The following is a 14,932-nucleotide window of genomic DNA, read 5'->3' on the forward strand; positions in this document are numbered from 1 at the left end:
AAAAATGAAACAAAAAAAAAACAAGCCGAGTATATACCTCGCTATGCACAAAAGGCCCCAAGATATGATGCCTTTCAACCCAAATATGCACAATTAGAGCCCAATACAAAGAATGCATCTAAAATGCCAGGGGTTGGTGCAGATATGGGGATAATTGCAGGTATACACACAAAAATAAATATGAAGATGAAAGAGCAAATATAATAGAAAGGTTGGATTTTTTAATGGCAGAATTCCTGGAAATGAAGAAAAGAACATCATATCATAACAGGAAGGAAGCATGGGAGAATCCATATTATCACCAACATTAGATAATGGGGATGAAACACAAACCATCATAGTGATGAATGCACAGGGTTTAGTCATGAGTAACTCTAAAAGGAAAATAGAGTTCTTAGAAGAACTAAGCCAAATTGAAAAAATAGATATATTAAATATAAGTGAAACATGGTATTCCCAAGACACTGGCAGTGGTGACCAGATAAAGAGTTTCCAAACATATAGATCAGACAGAACAAATAGGAATCAGGGGGAACCACAATATATGGAAGAGACATAAATCAAGGAAAAGTCTGTGAAAAAATACAGCAACACAGAATGTGAATTGATTGCGGTAGAATTTGAATATGAAAAATGAGTGAATATTGTAGTTTACACACCCCCAAATACTGGGGAGTTTGGCATAGTAATAGAAAAAAATAGATGATATATGTAAAAACCATAAAGACTGGAATATACTTCTATCCGGAGATTTTAACTTTCCTTTCGTGGATTGGAAAGAACGGATAGAAGAAAGTGGTTGTATATATACATATAAAAAAGAGAGTAATAGTAGAGCAGAAGATAAGAGGCAATTTGAAAATCTTCAAGATATGCTATTAGAACGTAATATGCAACAAATAAACCACATTCCAACAGGAAAGGACAATGTCCTAGATTTAGTATTTGTGGATGAGGTGAATTATGCTAAAGAAATAACAGTGTATAACACGGGAATTTCAGACCACAATGTCATAGAAATAATAGTCCATTCCAAAGCAAGTGAATGCAGAGATAAACAAAGCACAAAACGATGGGAAGGATATGGAAAATAAAGTTTTTATAGTAAGAATATAAAATGGTCAGAAATAAATGAAGAATTGAACAAAGATTGGAATAATGTATTAGTAAGTGATAATATACAGGTAAATACGGATATACTGTACAAAATACTGGAGAAAATTGTTGAAAAATATGTACCGAAAAAAAAAATTAACATCAGACATGCATACCAAGAGACAGAAAGATCTTATTTCAGAAAATTACAAATTGGAAGAAAAATCTTGCAAAAGAAAAAAATGTATGGAAAATGATGGAAATAAAAAGTAGGATAGAAAATGCAGAACAGAAGATTATACAATCAAAAGAAAATGAAAAAAGGGACTTAGAAGAAAGGACACTTCAAAATATCAAGAAAAACCCCAAAGGACTTTACTCCAATGCAAAAAAGATGAATATAGGGAGATTAGAAATAGGCCCTCTAAGAATTGAAGGACGGTTAACGAATAAAGAAAAAGAAATATGCAACATAATAGCGGAAAAATATGAGTGAATTCACGCCAAGAATTGCGAATGAGAATAATGAAAGAGAAATGAGAGAAGAAAATATTGAATATCTAACGGATATAGATATTAATGAAGCAGATATTGTGCAGGCTATAAGCGAAATTAAAAATGGATCGGCAGCCGGGCCAGATGGAGTTCCAGCGATTTTGTTAGAAAAAAAATGCACACACTATCGCGAAGCCGCTTGCAATACTGCTAAGACAAAGTTTATATAAGAGCGAGATATATGGTAAACATAAATTAGCATATGTAATCCCTATTTTCAAAAGTGGATCAAGACCAGAGGCATGCAATTATAGACCTGTTAGTCTAACATCACATATTATGAAAGTGTAACGAAAAAGAAAATAATGACTCATTTGGTTAAAAATTGATTTATTTGATATAGGTCAACACCGTTTTGTGCCCGGAAAAAGTACAAAAACGGCGCACTATGAAAACATATACAAAAATATGATAAACGAAAAAGACACAGATATGATCTAGATTTTGCAAAAGCCTATGACAAGATAAACCATAATATATTAAAGAAAAAAATGAGAAAGTATAATATTGTGGGAAAGATAGGAAAATGGATAAAAGAATTTCTGCAATACAGAAAACATATAGTGGTTGCAAATGACGAGAAATCAGATGAAGCTCAGGTAATATCTTGCGCGCCACAGGGTACAGTATTAGCTGCACTGCTGTTTGTTATTATGATCTCAGACATAGACTGTAATGTTAAAGACTCTGTAGTGAGAAGTTTCGCCGATGACACAGGAATAAGTAGAGAAATTACTTGTGATGAAGATAGGAACTCATTACAGAGAGATCTAAACAAAATATATGAATGGGCGGAGATAAATAGGATGGTATTTAACTCCGATAAATTCGAATCAATAAATAATGGAAACATAGAAGGAGTGATATATGCATACAGGGGACCTACTGACGAGACAATCACAAACAAGGAAGCAATTAAAGACCTTGGTGTAATGTTAAACAGGAATATGTTATGCAACGACCAAATAGCAACACTGTGGGCTAAATATAAAGCAAAAATGGGAATGCTATTCAGACACTTTAAAACAAGAAAAGCTGAACACTTGATTATGCTTTACAAAACTTATTTACGTAGTACACTCGAGTACTGCAATGTGATATGGTACCCACACCACCAAAAGGATATTGCACAAATAGAGTGTACAAAGGTCCTTAACTGCTAGAATAGAAGAAGTTAAGGACCTTGACTACTGGGAAAGACTGCATTTTTAAAATTGTACAGTCTAGAAAGGAGAAGAGATTACTACACGATAATACAAGCATGGAAGCAAATCGAAGGAATTACTGAAAACATCATGGAGCTAAAAATATCAGAAAGAGTAAGCTGAGGTAGATTAATAGTGCCCAAAACTATACCAGGAAAAGTAAGGAAGGCACACAGGACATTAATCTACTACGCACCAGCATCGTTAATACAGCGACTATTTAATGCGCTGCCAGCTCATCTAAGAAACATATCAGGAGTGAGTGTAGATGTGTTTAAGAATAAGCTCGATAAATATCTAAGATGCACCCCAGACCACCCAAGACTGGAAGATGCAAAATACACCGGAAGATGCATTAGCAACTCTCTGGTGGATATACGAGGTGCCTCACACTGAGGGACCTGGAGGAACCCAAACATAGAATAAGGCATAAGGTGCCACCAAAACTCATGTCCTTATTTCTACCACAAAACCTCGGGTCCTTATTTGTGCCACTAAAATTCGTGTCTTTATCTGTACAACTAAAACTCTTGTCCTTGTCTGTACCACCAAAACTCATGTCCTTATCTCTGCCACCAAAACTTGTGACCTTAACTCAGCCACAAAAACTTGTGTCCTTATCTATGAAATTAAAAATCGTGTCTTTATCTTTGCCACAAAAACTCTTGTTTTAATTTGTGCTACTAAAACTCATGTCTGTATCTGTGCCACCAAAACTCGTGTTCTTATCTGTCTCTAAAACTTGTGTCCCCAATGCGGCCATAAAAACTCGCGTCCTTATCTCTGCCACCAAAACTCGTGACCTTATCTGTGCCACTAAAAATCGTGTCCTTTTCTCTGACACAAAAACTCTTGTTCTTACCTGTGCCACTAAAACTCGTGTCCTTTTCTGTGCCACCAAAACTTATGTCCTTATATGTGCCACAAAAAACTTGTGTCTTTATATGTGCCACCAAAATTTGTGTCTCTATCTGTGGCACTAAACTCGTGTCTTTATCTGTGCCACCAAAACTCATGTCCTCATCTGTGCCAACAAAACTCATGTTCTTATATCAACACGTATTCTTATGTGTGCAACTAAAACTCATGTCCTTATCTATGCCACCAAAACTCGTGTCCATATGTGTGCCACTAAAACTTGTGCCTTTATCTCTGTAACTAAATTTTTTGCCATTATCTGTGCCACTAAATCTCCTGCTCTTATCTGTGCAATCAAAACTCATGTCTTTATCTCTACCACCAAAACTGGTAACCTTAACTCAGCAACAAAAAATTGTGTCCTTATCTATGAAATTAAAAATCGTGTCTTTATCTTTGCCATAAAAACTCTTGTTATAATTTGTGCTACTAAAACTCATGTCCGTATCTGTGCCACCGAAACTCGTGTTCTTATCTGTCACTAAAACTTGTGTCCCCAATGCGGCCATAAAAACTCGTGTGCTTATCTCTGCCACCAAAACTCGTGACCTTATCTGTGCCACTAAAAATCGTGTCCTTTTCTCTGACACAAAAACTCTTGTTCTTACCTGTGCCACTAAAACTCGTGTCCTTTTCTGTGCCACCAAAACTTATGTCCTTATATGTGCCACAAAAAACTTGTGTCTTTATATGTGCCACCAAAAGTTGTGTCCCTATCTGTGGCACTAAACTCGTGTCTTTATCTGTGCCACCAAAACTCATGTCCTCATCTGTGCCAACAAAACTCATGTTCTTATATCAACACGTGTTCTTATGTTTGCCACTAAAACTCATGTCCTTATCTATGCCACCAAAACTCGTGTCCATATGTGTGCCACTAAAACTTGTGCCTTTATCTCTGTAACTAAATTTTTTGCCATTATCTGTGCCACTAAATCTCCTGCTCTTATCTGTGCAATCAAAACTCGTATTCTTATCACTGCCACCAAAACTCTTGTCCTTATCATCGCCACCAAAACTCATGTCCTTATCTCTGCCACAAAAACTCATGTCCTTATATGCCACCAAAACTCATATCCTCATCTGGGCCACCAAACACATGACCTTATCTGTGCCCCCAAAACTAAGGTTCTTATCTGAGCCACTCGAACTCTTGTCCTTATCTGTGTTACTAAAACTCCTGTTCTTATTTAAGCCCCCAAAAGTCGTGTCTTTATCTGTGTCACCAAAACTCGTGTCCCTATCCGTACCACTAAAACTCGTGTCCTTATCTATGCCACCAAAACTCATGTCATTTTTTGTGCCTCAAAAATCATGTCTTCATCTTTGCCAATGAAGCACTTTTTCTCATTTCTTTCATCAACACTCGTGTCCTTATGTGTGCCACTAAACCTCGTGGCCTTATCTGTGCCAGCAAAATTCTTGTTCTCATCTCTACCACCAAAACGTATGTCCTTATCTGTGCCACTAAAACTGGTGTCCTTTTCTGCAACACCAAAACTCGTGTCCTTATCTGTGTCACGAAATCTCGTGTCATCTCTGCCACAAAATCTCGTGTACTTATCTGTGCCACTAAAACTTGTGTCCTTATCTTTGTTACCAAAACTCGTGTCTTTATCTATGACACCAAAACTTGTGTTCTTATCTGTGCCACTAAAATTCATATCCTTATCTGTGCCACCGAAACTCTTGTCCTTATCTGTGACACTAAAACTCGTGTCCTTATATGTGCCACAAAAACTCGTGTTATCTGTGCCACTAAAACTCGTGTCCATATCTGTGCCACTAAATTTCGTGACCTTATCTATGCCACCGAAGCAATTTTCCTCATCTCTACCACCAAAACCCTGTGTACATATGTGTGCCACCAAAATTCATGTCCTTATCTATGCCTCCAAAACTCGTGTTGTCATTTGTGACACCAAAACCTGAGTCTCCATCTCTGCCACCAAAACTCTTGTCCTTATCTGTTGTACTAAAACTCGTGTCCTTATCTCTGCCAAAAAAACTCATGTCCTTATCCTTGCCATGAAAACTCATATTCGTACCTGTGTCACCAAAACTCGTGTTTTTATTTTTGTAACCAAAACTTGTCGTGTCCTTATCTGTGCCATAAAAACTTGTGTTCTTATTTGTGCCACCAAAACTTGTGTGTTCATCTCTGCCAGCAAAGCAGTTCTCCTCATTTCTGCCACTAAAATCGTGTTCTTATTTGTGCCACCAAAACCCGCACTCCTATTTGTGCCACCAAAACTCGCACTCCTATTTGTGCCACCAAAACTCGTGTTCCCATCTCTGCCACCAAAACTCGTGTCCTTTTCTGTGCCACTAATACTTGTTGTCTCTTCTTTGCCACCAAAACTTGTGTTATTTCTCTGCCACAAAAACTCGTTTCCTTATTTCTGCCACCAAAATTTATGTCCTAATCTCTGCCACCGAACTACTCCTTATCTGTGTCACCAAAACTCGTGTCCTCATATAGGCTACCAAAGCTCGTTATTAATATTATTATTAGTAGTAGTAGCCAAGCTACAACCCTAATTGGAAAAGCAATATGTTATAGGCACAAGGGCTCCAACAGGAAAAAATGGCCTAGTGAGGAAAGGAAATAAGAAAATAAATAAAGGATATGAGAAAAAATTAACATTTATGTCACCAAAACTCAAGTCATTATATATGCCACAAAAACTCGTGTCTTTATCTGGGCCACTAAAACTCATGACCTTATCTGTGCCCAAAAATAATCTGTGCCACTGATTCTGTATCTGTGCCACCAAAAGGCGTATCCTTATCTATACCACTAAAACCTGTGTCCTTATCTCTGAAACCAAAACTCGTGTCCTTATGTGTGCCACCAAAACTCGTGTCCTTATGTGCTACCAAAACTCGTGTCCCCATCACTGCCACCGAAACAGTTCTCATCTCTGCTACCAAAACTCGTCTTCTAATATGCGCCACGAAAACTCATGTCCTTTTCTGTGCCATCAAAACACGTATCCTTATCTTTGCCACAAAAACTTGTGTCCTTATCTGTGCCACTGAAACTCCTGTCTTTATATGTGCCACCAAAACTCATGTCCTTATCTTTGCCACAAAACCTCGTGTGCTTATCTCTGTTAGTAAAAATCATATTTTTTTTTTTTTTTGTGCCACTAGAACTCTTGTCCTTATCTCTTTCACCAAAACTCGTTTCCTTATCTATGCCACCAAAACTCGGGACCTTCTATCTGCCACAAAAACTCGTTTCCTTATTTGTACCATTAAAACTAGTGTCCTTATTGGTGCCACCAAAACTCGTATTCTTATCTGTGCCAACAAAACTCGTGTTCTTATGTGTGCCACGAAAACTCGTGTCCTTATCTCTGTCACTAAAACTCGTATTCTTATCTATGCCACCAAATATGCTAGAAATATGGTAACCAAGGATTTTATTCCATTGGGGGCCGAGAATAAAACTCCCAGGTATTCTTTTGGTATATTACAAATTATCCTTTAGTTTGGAGATATGATATTCATTATGTCGGAGGTAAGTTGGTAAGCATCAAAGCTAAAGAATGTTATTAACTGGAAATCTGTTCTTAAGAGACAATATCTACATGATTTCATTTTCAGGACGTTTTAGCTATAGTTTTTTTTTTTATTTTTTTTTTCTTAGTATCTTTTTGCTGAAAGCAGGCAAAAGCATATCGTCTTAGAAATTGCCTTTACCTCCTCAAACAATCAACGATGTGGTTGAAACAGAAGTGATTATGTTTTGAATATCTTGCAGATCAGTACATTTCTAAGTTTTCTCATGAATGGTATTTTCCTTCTCCAATTCCACATAAAAATGATCGTATGAGGAATAGTTTATGAAAGGGATGATTTTGTTTGTTGATATTATTGACATTAAACTGAAGTTATTAGGATAGCTAATGGCCAAATTGATACCCCCGTAAAAGCGTAGCTAGTTAGTTAATATCATTTGAATATGAGATTTCATGCCTTTGTAATATGTTTGTACTATGAATGAATATTTACCAGCTTTGTAAATAACTTTTTCCACACACGTGGTTTATTTATTTGAGGAAAACTAAATGTTAGCAACCTTTTTCAAATGATGTACCAATATACTTTAAGAAACAAATATTTCGGCTTGTAAAAATAAATTACGTTCTAATCCAGATTTTACTTACATGTAATGATGAATGTAAAGAATTAATAATATTAATTTAGTACGTTAAAGAACGTAATTGGTTGCCCTATTCTTATATTAATTAGTAATTGATGTTTAGCACAGTTGGCTTCATAATATTCTATACACATCAGTGCTAGCAAAATTGTGCCTGAGACGAGAGTTTATGTCCCTTAGCTGTTTTATATCTTCCGATATGTACTAGTATAAGAAGTCATACGCGATAGAGAGAATATAGTGAGCAATACTTACCTGACATTAACATAATTTTTAAATAGTATTATGATGTTACTGTTAGAATATTATTATAAGCATAGACATACTACTGTAAGGTAAGAAATTGCATAGTCTTATATTCCAGGGTATAAAAACCACTATCGAATCATGAATTCGTTACTTTGTTCCTTTTACCGTGATTTATGGAGCTAACTGCTCAAGCTTATTCAGTTCGGAGTATTTGGGTTTTTCCCTATTGTATCAAAAAGACTAAAAATCAGGTATATCATGTCGTCTAACATGGTTATGACAGTTTTTATATCTGTCATATGGAAAGTCATAAGTTCAGCATTAATTTCTGGTATAAAAATCACAAATAAGATTTCTTTTTATATAATAATAATGTATACCCAAAGGTTTTAGATTTTTTAAATGTTACACAAAATGCTAGAACAATATGTTATATTGCAGTTAATGAATATGTTGATTATGTAAATAGACTTACGTCACACTATGCAGTAATTTACAAGTATTATTATTGACAAATATGAAAGTACTGGTCTCCTTTGAACAATTTTGACTGGTTGCTTTTATCCAATCACTTATTGTTTATAATACTGAGGGTTGCCCTACTTTAATGCAGTGCTCCTTTAAGAGCTCCTATTTTGCTAATAATTAGTGACTTGAGATCATGCAGAATTACTGGACTTCTATTACATAGCTTTGAAATTGTCGTTACCCCAAAAAACTTTTACTGCTGTTATCCTGTTTTTATTTCCAGTGAAATCGACAAGTAATTTTTAATGAAAGTTGAACGTTTGCCAAATTGTATTTCTATCAATTGAGGTGGCCTGTTGAATGAATTAGATACGAATTACAAATATGCAAAATCAGTCGTAAACTGAGGTTTATAAAACTAAGTGTAACATTAATTACCTTTTAGAAACTAATCATGCTATATTGGGGATGTGTTTTGTTATTGTGTAAAAGCAGAACAATTTATGCCCTAAAATCGTTTAAATACTCATGAAAAGCCAATATTGGTCAATTAGGAATACAATTACAATCGATTTAAAAACTGAAATTTCAAAAAGCATTGAATTAACTGCAAGTGTAAAATACGATATATCACAATATGCAGAAATAGGAAATAATGATTAACATCTAGTATGTTATTTGTCATTATGGTTATGCTAGGTTAGAACAGCTTTGGTATAACTACCTATCTTTCATCCAAAAATAAACAGTACCTTATACTTCCTTCAACTTCCTTCTATACAAGTTTTGATTAACGATGATTATTGACTTACGTACAGTAGGTAACCAGATTTGCTGTTACCAAAATATTGATGTTTTGCAACATTACATTCTTGTTTTTATTTGTTACATAAACATTGTCTCACAGATTTTTTTTCTTTTTTATTTACCTCAGCTGGAAAAGCAGTGCCGTTCACTGTGTGCTCTGATCCCCTCTGGTCCCCAGCTCCGAAATGGAGCTGTACGTGGCTGACCTGTCAGGGAGAGAAAGATAAACAAGAGAGATTGAAAGGTATGTGATAATTAAATTTACTAACAAAATTTGCATTACTTGTAATTATTTCCTTCAAGGAGGTTATAAAATGGAGTCGGTTTATTTATTTGTTTATTTGTCTGTGTTTGTTTGTGGATAGCATTAATTATTTATTTATTTATTTATTACTGCGTGTGTGTCTGTGGACAGAATTGCGTCAAAACTACTTGACGGATTTTGATGAAATTTTGATTTATAATGGATTACTTAATATGAGATCGGTTTTGAGTATCACACACACAAGCTCACACACACACACACACACACACACACACATATATATATATATATATATATATATATATATATATATATATATATATATATATATATATATATATATGTGTGTGTGTATATATAGATATATGTATATATATAAATATAAATATATATATATCTTTATTTATTTATATATATACATATACATATATATATATATATATATATATATATATATATATATATATATATATATATATATATATATATATATATATATATATATATATATATATAATGTATGTGTGTGTTTGTGTAGTGGGTGTGTGTATGTGTGTGTGTAATACGTACCTTATCCTTTTAAATTCTCGAATTCCTCACTTGTTTTAGATATTTTATGATAAAAAGCCGTAGTTCCAGATTAAAAGCAAATGAATAAGCTCCAACTTCCGTGATGATATCCGAGGTTTTGTAGTGAAAGATGTTTTTAAAAAGTTTGAGGATTTCGAGAGTTCAAGAAGGATTATACATACATATATATATATATATATATATATATATATATATATATATATATATATATATATATATATATATATATGTATATATATATATATATATATATATATACAAACAGACACACACACACACACACACACACACACATATATATATATATATATATATATATATATATATATACAAACAGACACACACACATATATATATATATATATATGTATATATATATTTATACATACATACAGACACACACACACACACATATATATATATATATATATATATATATATATATATATATATATATATAGTGTGTATACATACATTCATATATATATATATATATATATATATATATATAGTATTTTATTGATATGTATATATATATATATATATGTGTGTGTGTGTGTGTGTGTGTGTATGTGTGTGTGTGTGTAGCTGTTTGCTAGTTTATATGTATCCAATGGAGATAATCTACCTCAGTGCTTATTAATTATTACTTTCCTATGGAAAACCAATTGAAATGTCTTCCAGAGGGTTACATAGATTTCGTAAGGGATGTAACGTCAGGTATGAGATTACGCACATAATAGGAAATAGCACTCTTGATGTTTGAAATTATGGGTAATAATTCCAAAAATTTTACTTAAATTTATAACTTAGTGTTTTACTACACAGGAGCATAAAGTTGATTGGAAAAAAAAAAATAATTTTGGTAATATAAATATGAAAACGTTAAATAACCATAAGTACAATATAGCTCTCTATTGATGTGTGCTGAATTGCATAATAAGAAAGCCAGTATTTTGGAAATGTAGCATTGAAATTCGCTTCAGAATTACGAACATGTTCCTGTTAATCATCGCATACCATAGTCAGAGGCTGCTCTTTGAAATATGTGAGTAAATAAAGGGGATATCTACGCATCCTAGCATTTCCTCTAACTTTAATCTCTCCGTAAATCGCTAATTGTTTTGATTTTACTAGAACTGCATTGCTTACGCTAGAGCATTTGTGTAATGTTTACTGAAGAGCTATATAGTTCTTTGGGGTTGGGATTCAACTAATCTTTGTGAAATAGATCCACGTTCAATAAGAACTCTTTGGAAATATAAGGTTAATTGGTACGACAAAGTAATCGAACTGTAGTAAATACTTATGTGAATTCTGGCAAGGCTAGGCAACCTTCTTGTTTTAAAGTCAGTGGCATTTCGTTAAATGTCATGATCAGTTTTTTTAACAGGATTTGGAAAGTTCTTGGTTGTACAAGATCTTATAACATCACATTGAAATCGTTAGTTTATGGGTCATGATATCAGTACGCCTGTGTAATTACCACAAAGTATTTCTCAAGTTCCATTGGCTGACATTTCTCACTAACCCTTTGAGCAACAAATATCGTGGGAGTTACAAAAAGAAAAATGCGGTATTGAGTATCAAAACATGTTTAAAATTCCATTACTGAATCAATAGAGAACTAAACGTTTCCATGGATTGTTTGATTTTAGTAGAAATAATTTTCTATGAGCGATAATTTGTTTTGATCTTGATGCCAATCCAAATTCAACTCGGCAAAAGCATGATTGGTTGATTTAAATTTCTCTCATCCCAAAGTCCTAATTTGTAACAGCTATTTCATAATTAATAATGTAAACATCTGCAATGCTATCAGTGTTTATAATGAGAGATAATAATTCGTGAATGATAACGGGCTGTACACATGAAGTCCATTATCAACAGCATTTATATTCAAATATTCAGTCACAAAAATATACTCGTACTAATTGGGCATATTAAGGCTATAATTAAGAACTATTGCGATTTATATTTTCTGTTGATTAATATCAATTAAGGATGAATAAAATCCCGTAAATACATGTTTTGAAGATATGTTGGATTCATTTTGCTGGGAGAATTCATTTCTTCCCTGTTTTGTGTATTACTGTATACCTAATGTTATCCGATTATCTATTGAAGAGACTTGATACACGACATATAATGTAATTATAGGCCATTAATCATTATGTCCGAACATCAAAGAAAGTAATAGTAAGATCCCCTCCTGTGATAAGATAACACTTTTCGAAGTCAGTAACCTCGCCTCTTATCGTTTTTAAAGACTGGATTTTTAAATACCTTTATTTCCTGTCTCTGTTATGGGAAAAAATATGGATCTTAAGCGAAATTTATACTTTTTTATTGCAATAGAATATAATAACGAATAGCTTTTCATTTGATTGCGATTACTAAAGGGAACTAACAGCTTGATTTTCATCGATTAACTTTCGTGAAGAATATTCATTTATTTCTCCCAATCTGAACCCAATGTTAATCTAGGTACTGATATAAATCTAAAAGCATTTCAAGATACGTGTAATGGTGCATAATTGTCCTCAAATGGCAAGATTACGGTTGTTAGGTGGTTTACAAAGTCAACACAAAAGGTTCTTATCCCGATGTCCGTCCACTATTTTTAACCTCGGCCTTTGCATTGCGCTTTCGTGGGCCTGTTTTTACTTCTAATGAGCAAGCATATTATCATCGTTTAAGATTGACTTATTTGTCGTTAAAGGAACTATATCTCATCATGGGTAGATCAAACTTGTTTTGTAAACTACGGTTGGTTTAGCGAATGTTATTATTTTTTTTTCGACCAGATGCACTTGATTTGACTTCATTCAAACGTAACCTTTAGTAAACATTACTTGGTCAAAAAAGGATTTTACTGATACGAGAGAGGAAGAGCAACACCATTTCATTAAATAGCAAAGAAAATTTGAAGGATTTGAATATTCGACTGCTTTCTCTCTCTCTCTCTCTCTCTCTCTCTCTCTCTCTCTCTCTCTCTCTCTCTCTCTCTCTCTCTCTCTCTCTCTCTCTCTCGTTATAAATGTTTTCCTCGTTTTACCCCTCTTGATCCTGTAAGTTAACTCCTGTACGCCAGCGCGCCAACATTATTTACGAGGGAGCCGAAACTAAGCGAACTTGTGTAATCCTAAGCAATTAGGCTTTTAGGCTCGTCATTCACGACTCAATGACTTCGTCGCGTGCCTGATTGCCCGGTGCTTGATGTCTGTTTGTTTAAGCGTTAAATGGGGAATTTTAAGACAGAAAAAAAGGAGAGGTAAACTTTCCTCTCAACTGAAGCAGAATAAATTGATTAACCTTGTTTTCGTTTTGAAATTATCAATTCCATTCTTCTGAATCTACGGAAGTAAAATTGTGCAAAAGGAACTGGCTCTTAGATGGAGGATCGACCTTATAACTTAGAAGGAATTACGGAAATCATCTTTTTATCTTTTATTCTTTCTCTATAATTTTGATATGTATTTGTATTGACATTTTTTAATCTCGATCCATTACGACTTTGTTTAATACTTTTTATCTAAATAATCGCAAAGTTAATTTTAATGACAAAGAGGCGCCGCTTTTATGATGTTCATACAAGTATATTATTACCTCCAATTATTTTTGTCAATAAGCATTAATATATATATATATATATATATATATATATATATATATACACATATATATATATATATATATATATATATATATATATATATATATATATATATATATGTATATATACATATATACATATATTATATATATATATATATATATATATATATATATATATGTGTGTGTGTGTGTGTGTGTGTGTGTGTGTGTGTGTATTTGTATAGTATATCTCTAACAGAGCATGATTCCATAGAAACACAAACACAAGGGTTGTGGTGACCTATGCGGTAACGTCCCTGACTGGTAATCGCCAGACTTGGGTTCGAATCTCGCTCAAATTAGTTAGTTTCTTTGGTCGCTGAAACCCCACCATCCTTGTGAGCTAAGGATATGGGTGTTTGTGGGAGCCTGTAGGTCTATCTGGTGAGTCATCAGTAACCATTGCCTGGCCCTCTTTGGCAGTAGTTTGGGTGAAGAGGGGGCTTGGGTGCTGATCATATGTGTATATGGTCAGTCTCTAGGGCATTGTCTTGCTTGATACGTCAATGTCAGTGTCCCTTACCTCTGCCATTCATAAGCAGTCTTTAAAACCTTTGAGCAGTCCTTCCAATTATCTTTTTTTTTATTGGTTAATCGGAGATGAAACTTCGTTACAGTAATATTTCCAGAGCACTAATAATTTCACTTACACAGAGGGTTCGTTAATAGTCTTTCTTGCCATCACTTTTGCCTTTCCAGAATACCAATGTACGTTTTATTATTATCATTATTATTGATAGCTAAGCTACAACCTTAGTTGGAAAAGAAGGCACTGGGCTCCAACAGGGAAAATAGCCCAGTGAGAAAAGGAAGTGAATAAACTATTTATGAAAAGAAATAAATAAAAAAATATATAAAATAATGTAAGATCTGTAACAACGTTAGAATAGGTCAGTCATATATAAATTATGAAGTTCCACCGATTTATCTGCAAGGATAGGAAGATCATTC

General features: G+C 33.8%; 1 protein-coding gene across 1 annotated transcript in view; it reads right to left on the reverse strand.

The window, feature by feature from the left end:
- Nucleotides 1–14,932, reverse strand: part of LOC137638472 (carbonic anhydrase-related protein 10-like) — a 92,001-nt gene that overhangs the window by 72,251 nt on the left and 4,818 nt on the right. The window contains exon 3 of the mRNA XM_068370557.1: nucleotides 9,591–9,674. Within this exon, the coding sequence (XP_068226658.1) occupies nucleotides 9,591–9,674 (84 nt within the window). The remainder of the gene's footprint in view (nucleotides 1–9,590; nucleotides 9,675–14,932) is intronic.

This window comes from Palaemon carinicauda, chromosome 1, assembly GCF_036898095.1.
Source record: "Palaemon carinicauda isolate YSFRI2023 chromosome 1, ASM3689809v2, whole genome shotgun sequence".
Taxonomy (NCBI): domain Eukaryota; kingdom Metazoa; phylum Arthropoda; class Malacostraca; order Decapoda; family Palaemonidae; genus Palaemon; species Palaemon carinicauda.